General features: G+C 33.0%; 1 protein-coding gene across 1 annotated transcript in view; it reads right to left on the reverse strand.

The window, feature by feature from the left end:
- PCDH15 (protocadherin related 15) overlaps positions 1-7321 on the reverse strand; it is a 791018-nt gene extending 783697 nt beyond the window's left edge. Inside the window, exon 1 of the mRNA XM_026454840.1 lies at positions 7231-7321. Within this exon, the coding sequence (XP_026310625.1) occupies positions 7231-7321 (91 nt within the window). The remainder of the gene's footprint in view (positions 1-7230) is intronic.
- Between the last annotated feature and the right edge of the window lie 7301 nt (positions 7322-14622).

A 14622-nucleotide genomic window follows, 5' to 3' on the forward strand; every position in this document is an offset into this window, starting at 1 on the left:
AAACATATACACCCAACACCACAGCACCCAGATTAATAAAAACAACTAGATCTAAGAAAGGAGATAAGAAGGTCATACAATAATAGCTGAAGTATTTAACAACTATTAATTATATAATCTGTCTGGTGACAGCACCATATAGATTATCAGGGCAAAAGAAAACTAACAAAGTAACTCCAGACTTAAATTGAACTCTTGATCAAATGGATGTAATAGACATCTACAGAACATACCATGCAACAACCGCAGAGTGTACATTTTTCATATCTGTGCATGGAACGTTCTCTAAAATTAACAAAATACTTGGATTTAAGGCAAGTCTCAATAATTTCAAAAAATCTAAATTATGTCAATCATCTTCTCATATGACAGAGGAAATAATGTTAGAAATATATATTGGCTGGGTACAGTGGCCCATACTGGTAATCCTAGCAGTTTGGGAGGCTGAGGTGGATAGATCATTTGAGGTCAGGAGTTCAAGACCTGCAAGGCCAACATGGTAAACCCCCACCTCTATTAAAAATACAAAAATTAGCTGGATGTTAGTGGTGCACACCTGTAATTCCAACTACTCAGGAGACTGAAGCCGGAAAATCGCTTGAGTCTGGAAGGTGGAGGTTGCAGTGAGCCGAGAGAGCACCACCGCACTTCAGTATGGATAATAGAGTAAGACACTATCTCAACAAAAAAAAAAAAAAAAAAAAAAAACACATGTCAGGAGAAACTCTCAAAACCACACAAGTCCATGGAATCTGAACAACTTGGTACTGAATGATTTTAGGCTAAATAAGAAAATTAAGGCAGAAATAAGAAAAGTTGAAATAAATAAAAATAGAAATATAGAAATACAACTCACCAAAACCTCTGGGATACAATGGATACAATGAAAGCAGTGTTAAGAGGAAAGTTTAAAGCACTAAATACCTATATAAAAACGATTAAAATATCTTAAATTAATAATCTAATATCACACATTAAGGAACTAGAAACATAAGAACAAACCAAATGTAAAGCTAGCAGAAGAAATAACAAAAATCAGAGCAGTACTAAATGAAATTGAGACTGTAAAAACCAAATGAGATATTAACAAAGGAAAAGTTGTTTCTTTGAAAGGATAAATAAAATTGATAAGACTGCTATTCAAGTTAACCAAGGAAAAAAAGAGAAGATTCTAATAAGCACAATCAGGAATGATAAAAATGTGGCATTACAACTGATATCGTTACAACCGATACCATCGAAATACAAAATATATTCAGAGTAGTCTATGTAGATTCTTAGAGAGTAATCCTGGTAAACTATGAACACTTCTATGATCAAAAACCAGAAAACCTAGAAGAAATGAATATATTCCTGGAAACATATAACCTTCCAAGATTGAACCGGGGGAAATTGAAATCCTGAAGAGACATAAAATGAGTTATGAAATTGAATTAGTAATAAAAAATCAATTTTCCAAAAAAAGCCAGGACCAAATAGATTTACAGTCAGACTTTACCAGACATACAAAGAGCTAGCACCCACCTTGTATAAACTAAAAAAACTGAGGAGGAATGACTCCTCTCTAACTCATTATATGAAACCAGTATCATCCTAATACCAAAACCTAGCATTGAACACATACACACAAAGGAAACTACAGACCAATATCCCTGATGAATAGACACAAAGATAAGCAACAAAATACTAGTGAACCAAATCCAGCAGTGTATCAGAAAGATAACTTGTCACAGCTAAGTGGATTTTATTCCAGGGATGCACAAATGGTTAAACATATGCAAATCAATAAATGTGGTTCTCCACATGAACAATTTTAAAAACAATAGCCATATGATCATCTCAATACATGCAGAAAATACAGTCAATAAAATCCAATTTGCCTTTATGATAAAAACCCTCAACAAACTAGGCACTGAAAAAACATACTGCAAAATAATAAGAGCCATCCATGACAAACCCACAGCCAACATCATACTGAATGGGAACGTTACAAGACAAGGATGGCCACTCTTAGCAATCAGGCAAGGGAAATAAATAAATGTCTTCCATATTGAAAAAGAGGGAGTCAAATTATCTGTGTTTGCTAATGACAATCTTACACCTAAACAACCTTGATATTTTCTCCAAAATATTCTTTTACCTGATAAACTACTTCATGAGGTTTCAGGATGCAAAATAAATGCTTGAAAATCAGTTTCATTTCTATAGATCAACAACACTCAAACTGAGAACCAAATAAAAATCTCAATTTCATTTACAATCCACACAAAAAAGAAAATATATAGAAATATATTTAACAAAGGAGACCAATGAGGTAAAATATGTACACAACAAGAACTATAAAACACTGCTGAAAGAAACACTACATGACGGAAACAAGTGGAAAAATATCCATGATCATTGTGTGGAATAATCAATATCATTAAAAGGACTGTACTGTCCAAAGCGAGCTACATAGTCAATATAATTTCTATCATAGTACCAAATTTATTATCCATAAAATTATAAAAAAAATTCTAAAATACATATGGAACCAAAAAAAGAGCCTGAATAGCCAAAGCAATCCTAAGCAGAAAGATAAATTTGGGGGCATCATACTACCTGACTTTATACTGTAAGGCTACAATAAAAAGCAAAAAAAAAAAAAAAAACAGCATGGCATTGGGATAAAAATAGACACATAGATCTATGGACACAATAGGGAAACCAGAAAATAAAATCACACATGTATAACCACGGTTCTTCAACAAAGCTGACAAAATTAAAAATTGGGAAAAGGTCACCCTATTCAATAAATGGTGCTAGGAAAACTGGCTAGCTAAATGCAGAAGAAAGAAACTTCACTCCTATCTCTCACCATATGCAAAAATTAACTCAATGAATTAAAAAAAAATTAAATTTAAGACCCAAAACAATAGAGATCATAGAATAAAACCTAGGAAAACCTCTTTAGACATTGGCCTAGGCAAATAATTTATAAATGATACCTCAAAAACAAATGCAACAAAAACAAAAGTAGACAAATGGGACTTAATTAAGCCAAAGAGTTTCTGCACAGCAAAAGAAACAATTATCAGAATAAACAGACAACCTATAGTATGGGAGAAAACATTTGCAAGTAATATATCTGACAAATGATTTGTATCTGGAATCTATAAGAAACTTAAATCAACAAGAACAAAACATATAACTCCATTAATAAGTGAGGAAAGAACATAGACATTTCCCAAAAAAGGAAATGGAAGTAACCAACAAACATATGAAAAACATTCAACATCACTAATCATTAGAGAAATGCAAGTTACAACAAAAATGAGACACCATTTCATCCCAGTCCATTTGGACTTTTTATTATTATATATATCCTCAAAATCAAAACTAAATAAACCACAACATAAATGCTGCACACAACTTAGTTTGTTTATTTAACTGGGGAAAATATATTCGAACAATGGCTATGAATTACGTATCTGTTTAAATCTCTCATAACATACAATTTAGCACAGGGTCCTGCTTCCTCTGCTTTCCAAGAATAACTGCTTCCTAGGTTCCCTACACTCAATTTGGGATCAGGGCACACTTCCCAATTCAAATACAATTTTCAGGATCATTAATGCATTAAAAGATAAACTCAACACAAATCCTAATGCTTTTTTTTTTTTTTTTTTTTTTTTTTTTGAGTCAGAGTTTCATTCTTGTTGCCCAGACTGGAGTGCAATGGCACAGTTTCGGTTCGCTGCAACCTCTACCTCTGTGGTTCAAGCAATTCTCCTGCCTCAACCACCCAAGTAGCTGGGATAACCGGAGCCTGCCACTATACCCAGCTTTTTTTTTTTTTTTTTTTTTTTTTAGTAGACACAAAGTTTCACCATATTGGCCAGGCTGATCTCAAACTCTAGACCTCAGGTGATCCGCCCCCGTTGACCTCCTAAAGTGCTGGGATTACAGGCGTGAGCCACCCCTAATTCTCTTTTATCAGAGCAAAATAACAAAATGATACACCATAAACTATAAATCTATTATGTACTTTAATTTTCTAGTAGCTCTATCAGCTACATTCTGACTTTTTAAACATAAAACAATACTATCAGCCTCATTTATGTTACTAGTACTTGCATAGATCTACAATCATTAACCAATGAAATGTCCATTATGGAATTGACCACCTACAAATTTTATTGCTTCCTCTAAAATCATCCCAGCAATTTGAAAGAGAAATTTTTAAAGATTCAATTCAAGTAAAAAATATTGTTACATATTATTAAAAGTAATAATCATATAACTGTCCTTATAAATAATTTCACACAAAAGGATAATAATCGAATATTCATTTTTAGGATGAAGCGTTTATTAAAACAACAATCCATTTTTTTCTTCCCACCCCTTTATGTTTAATTAAAAAATACACAGAAAAGCAGAATAAATTATTCTTAATTTAAAATCCAGAAGTGTATTATTCTTCAATATGGATATACTAAGGATAGCTTAAACATATTTTCCTTCACTTTTCTCTGAAACTCCTATTTATGTAACTACATATGTAAAATCATAATAGGCTAATCTAACCAGTAGATTAGCTATAACAAGTTTTATTTTCCTTTGGGCCTTTTCTTGCATGTCTCTATTCTGTTTACTGCCATCAGCACTGCTTTCTTTGAACCTAACCATGTACCTGCAAACCCAAAAATTTGGATAAAAATATTTATTCAAGTTATTCATGTCACATATTCCAGTTTAGTGCTAGTTTGTGTTAGCCATGATTTGCCTAGTCCTGATTTCAGCCCTGCATGGCACAGGCTCATGATTTTATATGGATTAAAAGAAAGGAATTATAAAAATCATTTTTAGTCATACATAACTGAATGATTCAATAACACTAATGTCAAAGAGTCTCTAATCAAGGGAGGTTTGAAAGGGATAAAGGATTCAAAGGAGTCTGGGTGCGGTGGCTCAAGCCTGTAATTCCAGCACTTTGGGAAACCAAGGTGGGTGGATCACCTGAGGTCAGGGGTTCAAAACCAGTCTGGCCAACATGGCAAAACCCCATCTCTACTAAAAATACAAATAAATAAATAAATAGATAGATAGATAGATAGATAGATAGATAGATAGATAGATAGATAGATAGCCAGCCAGCCAGGCATGGTGGTGGGCACCTGTAATCCCAGCTACTTGGGAGGCTGAGGCAGGAGAATCACTCGAACCCGGGAGCTGGAGGTTGCAGTGAGCTGAGATCGCTCCATTGCCCTCCTGCCTGGGAGACAGAGCAAGACTCTGTCTAGACAAAAAGAATGAAAGAAGTGGGAGGAGACCTAAAGAAAGAATGCATCATTATATCTGGGGGCACATTGGAGGATACAAGCATGGAAGGAATAGTGAAATATACACACAGTTAGAAAACTGATAAAACACTATACAAAAAGTAAGTTTATCTGTCATACTTCCCATTTCTTCAATATTCCTAAGAACTGAGTCACTTCCAAGAGGAGAAACCCTACAAAGCATTCCAGCTATGTAAGTATAGTGTATTAAAGTCAGCCCCACGGTGCTGTATCACTTGGCAAGTCTGAAATTCCACTGGGATTCAGAAAGTTGACTATGTGATGCCCAATAATGACCTGATAATCTCATATTAGAGGCAATGCAAATATATTTATAAGACTAAGAACTGTAACAAGCTTATGAAGAAAACCAATTTATAGCATTACAGGTTAAACCAGAAGTAATTTCCTCTGTTAACTAAAATTACATTACTAAAAAGTGCATGGTTTGTAGATGTCTAATGTGAAGACAGACAGATAGTAAATATTTTCCTGCTCAGTGTGAACACTGAATAAGAATGAAAATAGAATGCCTTATTATATAATGTAATACCAATACATTGATTTGCAATCTACTCCTCTGGCACAATTTAAAATGTGTTCTTTAACTATAGAGTCACAACTCTTTTTCATTTCAATGTGTTTTCCTTCAAAATAGCAGTTATTTATATATACTGCTTTTGAAATTCATTTTTAGGCTGCAGATTCACAATCTCCATAAATGCCAGAGATGTCAAGTTAAATTCAGATGCACTTGAAGTAAACACTGTGCTAACTAGCAGCAGTGTTCAAAAGATTATGTTGCCAATTATATGAAAGGGAATACTATTGTGAATTATTCTGCAAAGCCCCAAAGAAGTTTATCTCTCACATTATTGAAGACTGAGAATGTCTTAATATATGCACAACTTGAACATTGTTTGGGAAAAAGCCAAACTAATTCATCTATCTTCTGATCAATCAGTTCAGCCAAGCAAAGCACAAAATAAATTCACATCCTTTGCTGCCATTAAGAGCAACCAGTTTGCTTGTCTGTGCACCACGAATGCCAAACAAATCTTGAATAACAACAATGAAAGGTTAAAAGAAAAGAAAGACAGGAAAGAAGTAAAACTCAATTTTCTTGAATAGAAAATTTCTAGGGAGGAAACATTTTCCATTTTTTTTTCTTCTACCAAATTTAATACATTATATATATATATATATCCTAACTCTCATTATAGGGTATTCTAAGACAGATTCTGCCAATATTGAAATATCTAAGACAGGCACAATTGGGCCATTGCAAGCAAATTTAATGTATTAAATGGATTCTAAGGAACCTGAAAATTAATAAATCTTTCCAAAATGACTGACTTATTGTTAGGGGAAAACTTAAGAAATCAAATACCAAATCTTTTTTATTTTTCCATTCTTTCTAAAAAAAAAACAATAGTGGGGGATAAAATAATGCAACGCCCGGTTAAAGTGCCAACACCAAAAATACTTATGACTGCTACTTCTGACCCTTTTGGGGGGTCAAATTTTGTTGTCTTTTGTATTCTTTTGTATTTCTAGCTTTGTTTGAGACCTTTGTTTGCATATATTCACGGGTTAGTAAATACTGTTTAATTTTGTTTCTATAGCAATTAAGCATTTACCTAGCGAGTATAAGCATTCAAACAGAGGTCTTCCATTAGATTTTCTACTAAACTGTATTCCTTCTACCATACTGCAATCTTTACTAAGAAACAAAGGACATGTGATTTCACTTTTCTAAGCTTATTTTAGTTAAGGTTAATTATTACACGGAGATACTAACCTTTCAATAATAAACTACAAATTAGCATTAGTCATATCTGTGGTGTGTTTTCAATGTAATAACAAAAATCCTGGCTTGCTCTAAAGATGAAGCTAAAAGCAACCTTACCATCATCATACTGGCCCAAGCAGATTTCAACGAGAGAGCCCAGGATGATCCCTGAAGCTAAACACGTCCAGAGATAAAACTGTCGAAACATCTTCTGTCAAAGCTCACTCAAAGCTGATCTGAAATAAGAGGAGGTAGAAAGAAACATTTGACATGTTCATTAATCTGTTACAGGTAAACGCAATTGTCACAGCACAGAAAAGCCTTAAGGACTTCATAGTTAATTACCCGTGCCATGTTATCCATTAACGAAGTAACACACTGGTTTAATGCACTGGAACTGTTTATCAACATGAATTTTCAGACAAGTAATCTCTAAGGAAAGACTTCTTTTCTGTTATTTAATTTTCCAACAAGCAGGTTGAGAAGTTAACATACTAATAATATCAGAAGCACACTCTTTAAAATTTAAGACCTGCTGGGTAAGTCAAATGTTAATCAGTTTGAGTAACTAAACTTACGTTGTCTACAGTGTAACTTTACAAACAAATGTAAGATAGTAAGCCAGTTGTTATTATCCTACATGAGAATTTCAATGAAAATTTGTCTTATGCAATTAAGTAGAAAAGTCTATCATTAAAACGTTAATTCCTTTCTAGTAGAGTGATCAGAGATTGACTTAACTATGCCAGGAAAGACTGAGAAAAATCTGTCAATATTCACTACATCTGCTGTATGAAGCATTTGGATGCATTCCATTTTAATTTTCTTGTTTTACTTTTCAATCTTCCAGCAATTAAAAAAAAGAAAAGAAAAGAAAAGAAAAAGAAAACAACTGATTGAGAAATTAGTGGCCTGTGAGCACACACAAGAAAGTCTTATTGAAAGAACGACATGCTCATTTTCTTTGTAAATTTAGGAAATTATCCACACAGAATTGCTCAGAATGCCCCTGATTATAAATTGTGGCCCTGATTATAAATTGGAATACTGTTTCTCTAATTCAGAGGTTCCAAACTCAAATGCCTACAGAGTACAAGCAGACAAAGGAAAAGAATGAATTAGCCTAAGGGCACAACAGTGATAGTAGAGGCTGTGATAAACTGTGCAATACAAGGTTTTCTAAAGAGACCAGCTGGTGCTCAACTTCTGTCAATGGTTGTTAATGGGGGAATGCAAACCAGTGTTGCTGGGTCTTCTGATTTTCAAAGAGAAGGCAGAAATCCAAATTTTCATGTGATTTCCAAGTGTTCAGATGATTGTGCAATGTTCTTTATAAGACTAAATGCTTCTAGCAGCTAATATTGATTCCTCAAGTTCTCCAGTTTTCTATTTCTGCCCAGGATTCTCTCCACTAGACTAGCTGTGGATAAGGTTTATCAGAGGGTACAAAGGAATGATTTTAATTCTGCTTTTGTCTACATTTTATCTATTTTTTATTTATTGCCAAGTGTTTAATAATGTTTATTTGTCCAGTAGCACGTATAAATATATAGAGAGAGAGAGCACTGTAAAATTGTATTAAAGGTATAAGCTCTTTTTTAAACTAATGGGATACACAGTTCTTGACTTTAAAAAATCACTGCTCCAGCTCACACACATTTTAAAATGAAGTCTATTCTTTGTTTCTTTGTCTAAGATAAAAAAAGAGCCTGCCTTCTTTTTAGCTGGGTCTTCCACATTTTTCCCTAACTGGCAAAGTGCTTGGCCCCTGCATTTATAATTTCTAGGGACAGAAAGCCCAAGAAGAACTCATTATTAGATGCCAAGAGATCATCATAATCCACACTAATGTGTAGAAAAAAGAAAAATAAAATTGACCAATGCTACTGGTTATGTAGAGCAGTGGATGAGTGTGGCTTCTTTTTAAATTCAAGCTTTTCAGCTTAATAGTTATATGACTTTGAAGAAATTAAATAGCATCTTTATCTCACATTCCTCATTATCATAATGGATATAAAATAGTATCTACCTCATAAGATTGTCTTAAACATTAAATATGTAAGGGAATATAAATACATGCTTAACACAGTGTACTTACTCACAGAACGAGTACCCCCTAAAGCTTAATATGAATCTTTCTGACTCAGCATTTATGGAACCTCCAAAGTCTTAAAAACAGATTTACTCAATCTATCTTTAGCAAGAGCTATAAAGTAGATATTATTATCCCCATTTTATGGAGGAAAGGTCAGGCTCACAGAGAATAAGTGACTGGCTCAAGGTTATAAACTGGTGAGTGTCTGAAGAGACCATAAAGTCTGTGAGTAAGATACTTTTGCTCATTCCATCAGAGAAAAGTATTGGAAAATTTCCCAGAAAACACAGGGCTCAGAAGTTTTCAAAGGATATGGAGGCCTGGGATGGCTTGCTGTATTGCTTCCCTTAAACTCTGAGAGACAGACATTTTAACCCCCTTCTCAAAGGATTATAGCCCTACTAAGATTTCTATACACAATGACTTCAAATCTTTTTTTTTATTTGGAAAAATAAACATGACAACATTAAGAAATAAAACAATGTTACTTAAATTTTAAAAATATAAACAGAAACCATAGACAAATACAAAGGATATATATGAGATATATATATTAGAAAGGATATATATTAGAAAACAAAATTAATACAACCCAGAAAATGTATGTATTAGAAAACAAAATTAAAGAAAAAGCAGTATCTTAGCAAAGGACAAAAGGTCATAGTTGTATTCCTGTGTGGGCCCTTGACCTGCCAGCTTGACTTCCTTTATACTAGTTTATACTATTATGCATTCACAAATTATGGTATATTATTTTATTCCTGACTGAAGCTAATTTGGTTTCATGGAGCAGTCTCCAGGATAAAAATAACTGATGGATCATTATTTTAAAGTCATTAATGCCACTGCCATTATTATGCCTCCAGAAACAAAACCTCTTGATCTATGGCTCTGCATGTTTTTAGAGGATTATATGTATACTTTTGAAAGCATCACAGACAAAACTCATATAAAAATCAATTTAGAATAGATACAGCATTTACTGCCCAGAGGAATGAGATAATTTTAGGAGAAATATTATACCTATTTGTTTTTGAATAATGAGAATAATAATAATTTCTATAGTTTTTTTACTGTTTCATATATACCTGCCTTATTTCCAAATAAATTTTAATCACTTCAATGGGCTCAATATTTACAGAGACCTGAAAGAAAGCTAGGACTCATCACATCAACCCACCCAAAACACAGAACACATATTGACTTTGTGAGAAAACCCAGTTTCTCAACAAAGATATAATGAAAGGTACCTCCCACAAAGAGATTGTGTAAAAGACTACAGGACCAGCATGTTTAGTACAATATTGTGACAATCAACTGACAACCTATAGTGGCACTTCTGTGATTGCGATCAAATTAATTGGAAGATATCAAGTGCTTTAGACAAAAGATTGTCTTCGTTACTAGCTTTATAATCTCTAGAATTACAAGAGAAAGTCGTAGAGAAGATGAATTCCAAAATCTTGCTAAGTGACTATAGGTAAATGAAAAGCATGTCAAGCAACACCTCTGTGGTGGTGCTTTACTTTTACTACAAATCCCACATCAGACTCTTTCCATGTTCCCCGAGGACAAATTTTTCCTCCAGAATTTATTGGCCAATAATGTTATGTTCTAAAAATCCAAAGCATGTTCAATTCTAAAAAGAATTGTAGGTGACCTAGAAACGAATACATTATTATACTTGTTTTTCAAGAGATAATTACACTGGTGTATTCAGTACTCTAATATAGCTAATAAAGTTATCATTTTGCAGTCGTGACTTAGAAATAGTATTCTCTTCTGAAAATACTGGGGAAAAGTGTTTGTTTCCTATTATAGTATAATATTACACGTAAGTGGTTTGCATTCCATGCGCATTTTATGACACATGTTCCTTAGTCTTAAGAATATTTTACTGCAATTATTCAAGACAAACATATTAATTTTGAATTTCACATCATTTGTATTTTCTGCAAGATAAATCTCATATTTATTTCTCTGGCATTCAATGTTCTCAAAAATTAATTTCTTCAACAAGCATTTATGGAGGGTCTACTAGATACCACTCACTCTTCTAGGCAGTTAGAAAATATCAGTGAACAAAGCTGACACAGTTCTATGCTCCCATGGATGTTATATTCCAGCAAAATAAAGATCCACCAACAACAAACATAAATAAGTTCTATAACACGTTAAAATGTAATAAGTGACATGAAAATAGCAGCTATCATTTGAAAATTGTATATTATCACTTTACAATAATTTTCATTCAGTAAATGAACTGAGATTACACAAAGCAACCAAAGTGCTATCTGATAAAAACTGAATGAGAACTTTACAGTGTAAGTATAACTATTCTGACAACCCTGATAGCATCCTTGATGGTATCTACTACTCTGAGTACAGATTTCTGTTCATCTCTTGGAAGGAGAATAAAGGTCTTTCACTGCCTTTCACTTTCAAATATAAATCCAAAGACTGGAAATACACAAAGGTCTTTCTTTTTTCTGTTTATCCCTGCTCCCTGAGTCTTGGGTGGTTGCAGTGACACATGGCAAAAGCAGCCACGGTTGACACCACAGCTGTTTTCTCTTAAATACATTTTTGACAATGTTAATTATTTTTTAGCCTATGTCTCTGACTGCTGCTCTGTGAATAAACACTAATTTTCTTGAGATATCAAAGATTGGAACACACCGTCATTACCTTGATAAGAAACCCCATACCAATACACAACCATGAAGCAAGCTGGAGTCTCACAGTGAAGTGAGCTGTATGTATGCAGTCTGCCCTTCAACAGTTTGTTCAGCCAAACTACTGTTACTCCTGATCAGTAACAATATCTAGATAAAGCTATAAAACTAAAACTTATCACTGCTCTGTATTCCTCTTGAGAAACATATGCTACTTACCTGCTGGAATAAAGCAAACTTTCCTTCAAAGCAACCTCAGCTTCAAACTAAAAACATGAGGCTTTCCAAAGTCACTATATCTTACCATACCAAATATGAATTTCCTTAAATGACTAGAGAGAGAACTGTCTTCTACCTCAGCATAGTGGTAAATATTAATAATGTCTTCATCACTACAGAGAGTACTTATCACTCTTCAGCATTACCAGAAGAATCAGCTTTTCTTTATTTAAAATGTGTAATATGAACTTTGGGAAAGTAAAATTTCAGAGAGCCTTTCAGATACATTCCCTCCTTCTAGATCACATTATATTTTTCTTTACTAAATATACATATGTATACGTTTACATCATATATTCATCTATAAAAATATATTGATGTTTATTGACAATTTTATAGTACATTTATATATAATATATTTATATATAAATTTATGTTACATAGTCACATATACAATTTATATTAAGTATATATTTTATTTAAATTTACATTAATGATAAGTAGATATTGATATTATCTCCCACTTTTTTAAAGTTTGCAATTTAAAATCAAGCGGTTCCGTTGTAGCTAATTTGAGGTAAGGTTGGAAAGTAACCAATGTTTTTATAGGACACTGTGAGGTCCAGCTAAATCAGGCTTACTAGATCTTTGCTCGGGCTTACAGTTTTTTTTTTTTTTTTTTTTTTAACTTGCTACTACATCTGAATGTTCCTTCACTGCCAAACTTAAAATATGTCTTAATTTGGCCAGGCATGGTGGCTCACGCCTGTAATCCCAGCACTTTGGAGGGTTGGGGCGGGTGTATAACTTGATGTCAGGAGTTCCAGACTAGCCTGGCAGACTTGGTGAAACCCCATCTCTACTAAACATACAAAATATTAGTCGAGTGTGGTGGTGCACACCTGTGATCCCAGTTACTCAGGAGGCTGAGGTAGAAGAATAGCTTGAACCCAGCAGGCAGACGTTGCAGTGAGCTGAGATTTCACCACTGCACTCCAGCCTGAGCAATAGAGCAAGACAGACTCCATTTCAAATAAAAAGAAAATGTTAATTTGCTTTCTGGGTGCATTCTGTCTCTACATATAGATTTGCTCTAAACATGGTGGTATAAAATAAAATTGATGAAAATCAATTTTAAAATTAAGAATATAAATTATTAAGAACTAATCTTGCCATCACTTCAATCATTTACAAGGTCTTACATTTCAGTTTTAAACATTTTAAATATGTAATCAACAGTTGTAAACATTAAATGAGACTAATTTAACTCAAAATATATTTCCCAAAACCACGTGAAACACATAAGGTAAGTCCAAGCTCAGGCATTCTTATTCTACAGCTATGGTGAATTCTTGGAAAATTCAAATCAGTATCTTAACATGTCTGTTGAGTCTATTCATTATTAAATTCTGGTTTTAATAATAGAACTTTAAATAAAACAGGGAGGAACACTGGTTTTCTTTTTGGGGAATACTACTTCTCAAGAAAACAAATGACTGACCAATATAATTAATCTGTTTAATTCAGAGATTGTGTCTTCACAGAAAAAAGCTAATATTCAGTTTAGTCTATAATACATATATACCAAATGTTATAATTATATAGTCATACCAGTTGGTTTAATAAAATATGAATACACCAAAAATGTTTTTAAATGAGTGGAAATGTAATCTGTATGTTTACTATTGCTATTATATTGGATATTTTTCTTAGTGTTTATACATACATTTATTCAATTAGTATTTATTTTATATTTAGTGCGTCAGACACTAAACTTCTATAGAAATAAATTATTCAATTTTCTCACAATGACTTTGCTATTGAGCATGCACTATATTTCATTTTTTTAACCTAATATACATTTCAAGGCACTTTAGTAAAATAATTCCAAATTAGGAGATAAAGAAATTTCAACGGCCAATTTTTTGAGGTTTCCATTCAATCTTGTTTTTGGAGCTTTCATCTAAATGTTAGTCTTTTAGACAAACACATTTCTCATTATTTCTTAGAAAAGTCTTTGGAAGAAAGCTTAGTATGAAAGGAGTGAGCAAACTGAAATACAAAAAAAGAAGCCCAAATATTATTTCATCAGTGGAGTGTGTAGCTTAAAAATATAACCAAGCAAATTTAAAGTGGAGTTTTAATGCTCAAGCAAATGCATGCATGATTTTAAAAAGGAAGCTTGAAAGAGAGTTCTGTACGATGTCATTCCCTGGCACAGGAAAATTATTCTGATTAATATTCTTGTTTGATGAATATTATAGATTCTAAGAAACACGAATAAATTAATGAGTACATGAGTATTTTCCTAAGGCAAATCCATCAGCAACAAAATTCAAAAGTATTAAGTCAGTCAAGAGAGACTAAACGTAAAAATATGAAAATGCTAGTGACTTGTATGATATAATGTAATAAAAGTCCTGGCTCTGGAATGAGAGAGTCTTGCATTGCATTCCTAGTTATGCTGCTTTTGGAGGGCAATATAAGGGTGAACTAGTTAAAACTTGTGAGAATCAGTTT

This window comes from Piliocolobus tephrosceles, chromosome 9 (assembly GCF_002776525.5).
Source record: "Piliocolobus tephrosceles isolate RC106 chromosome 9, ASM277652v3, whole genome shotgun sequence".
Taxonomy (NCBI): domain Eukaryota; kingdom Metazoa; phylum Chordata; class Mammalia; order Primates; family Cercopithecidae; genus Piliocolobus; species Piliocolobus tephrosceles.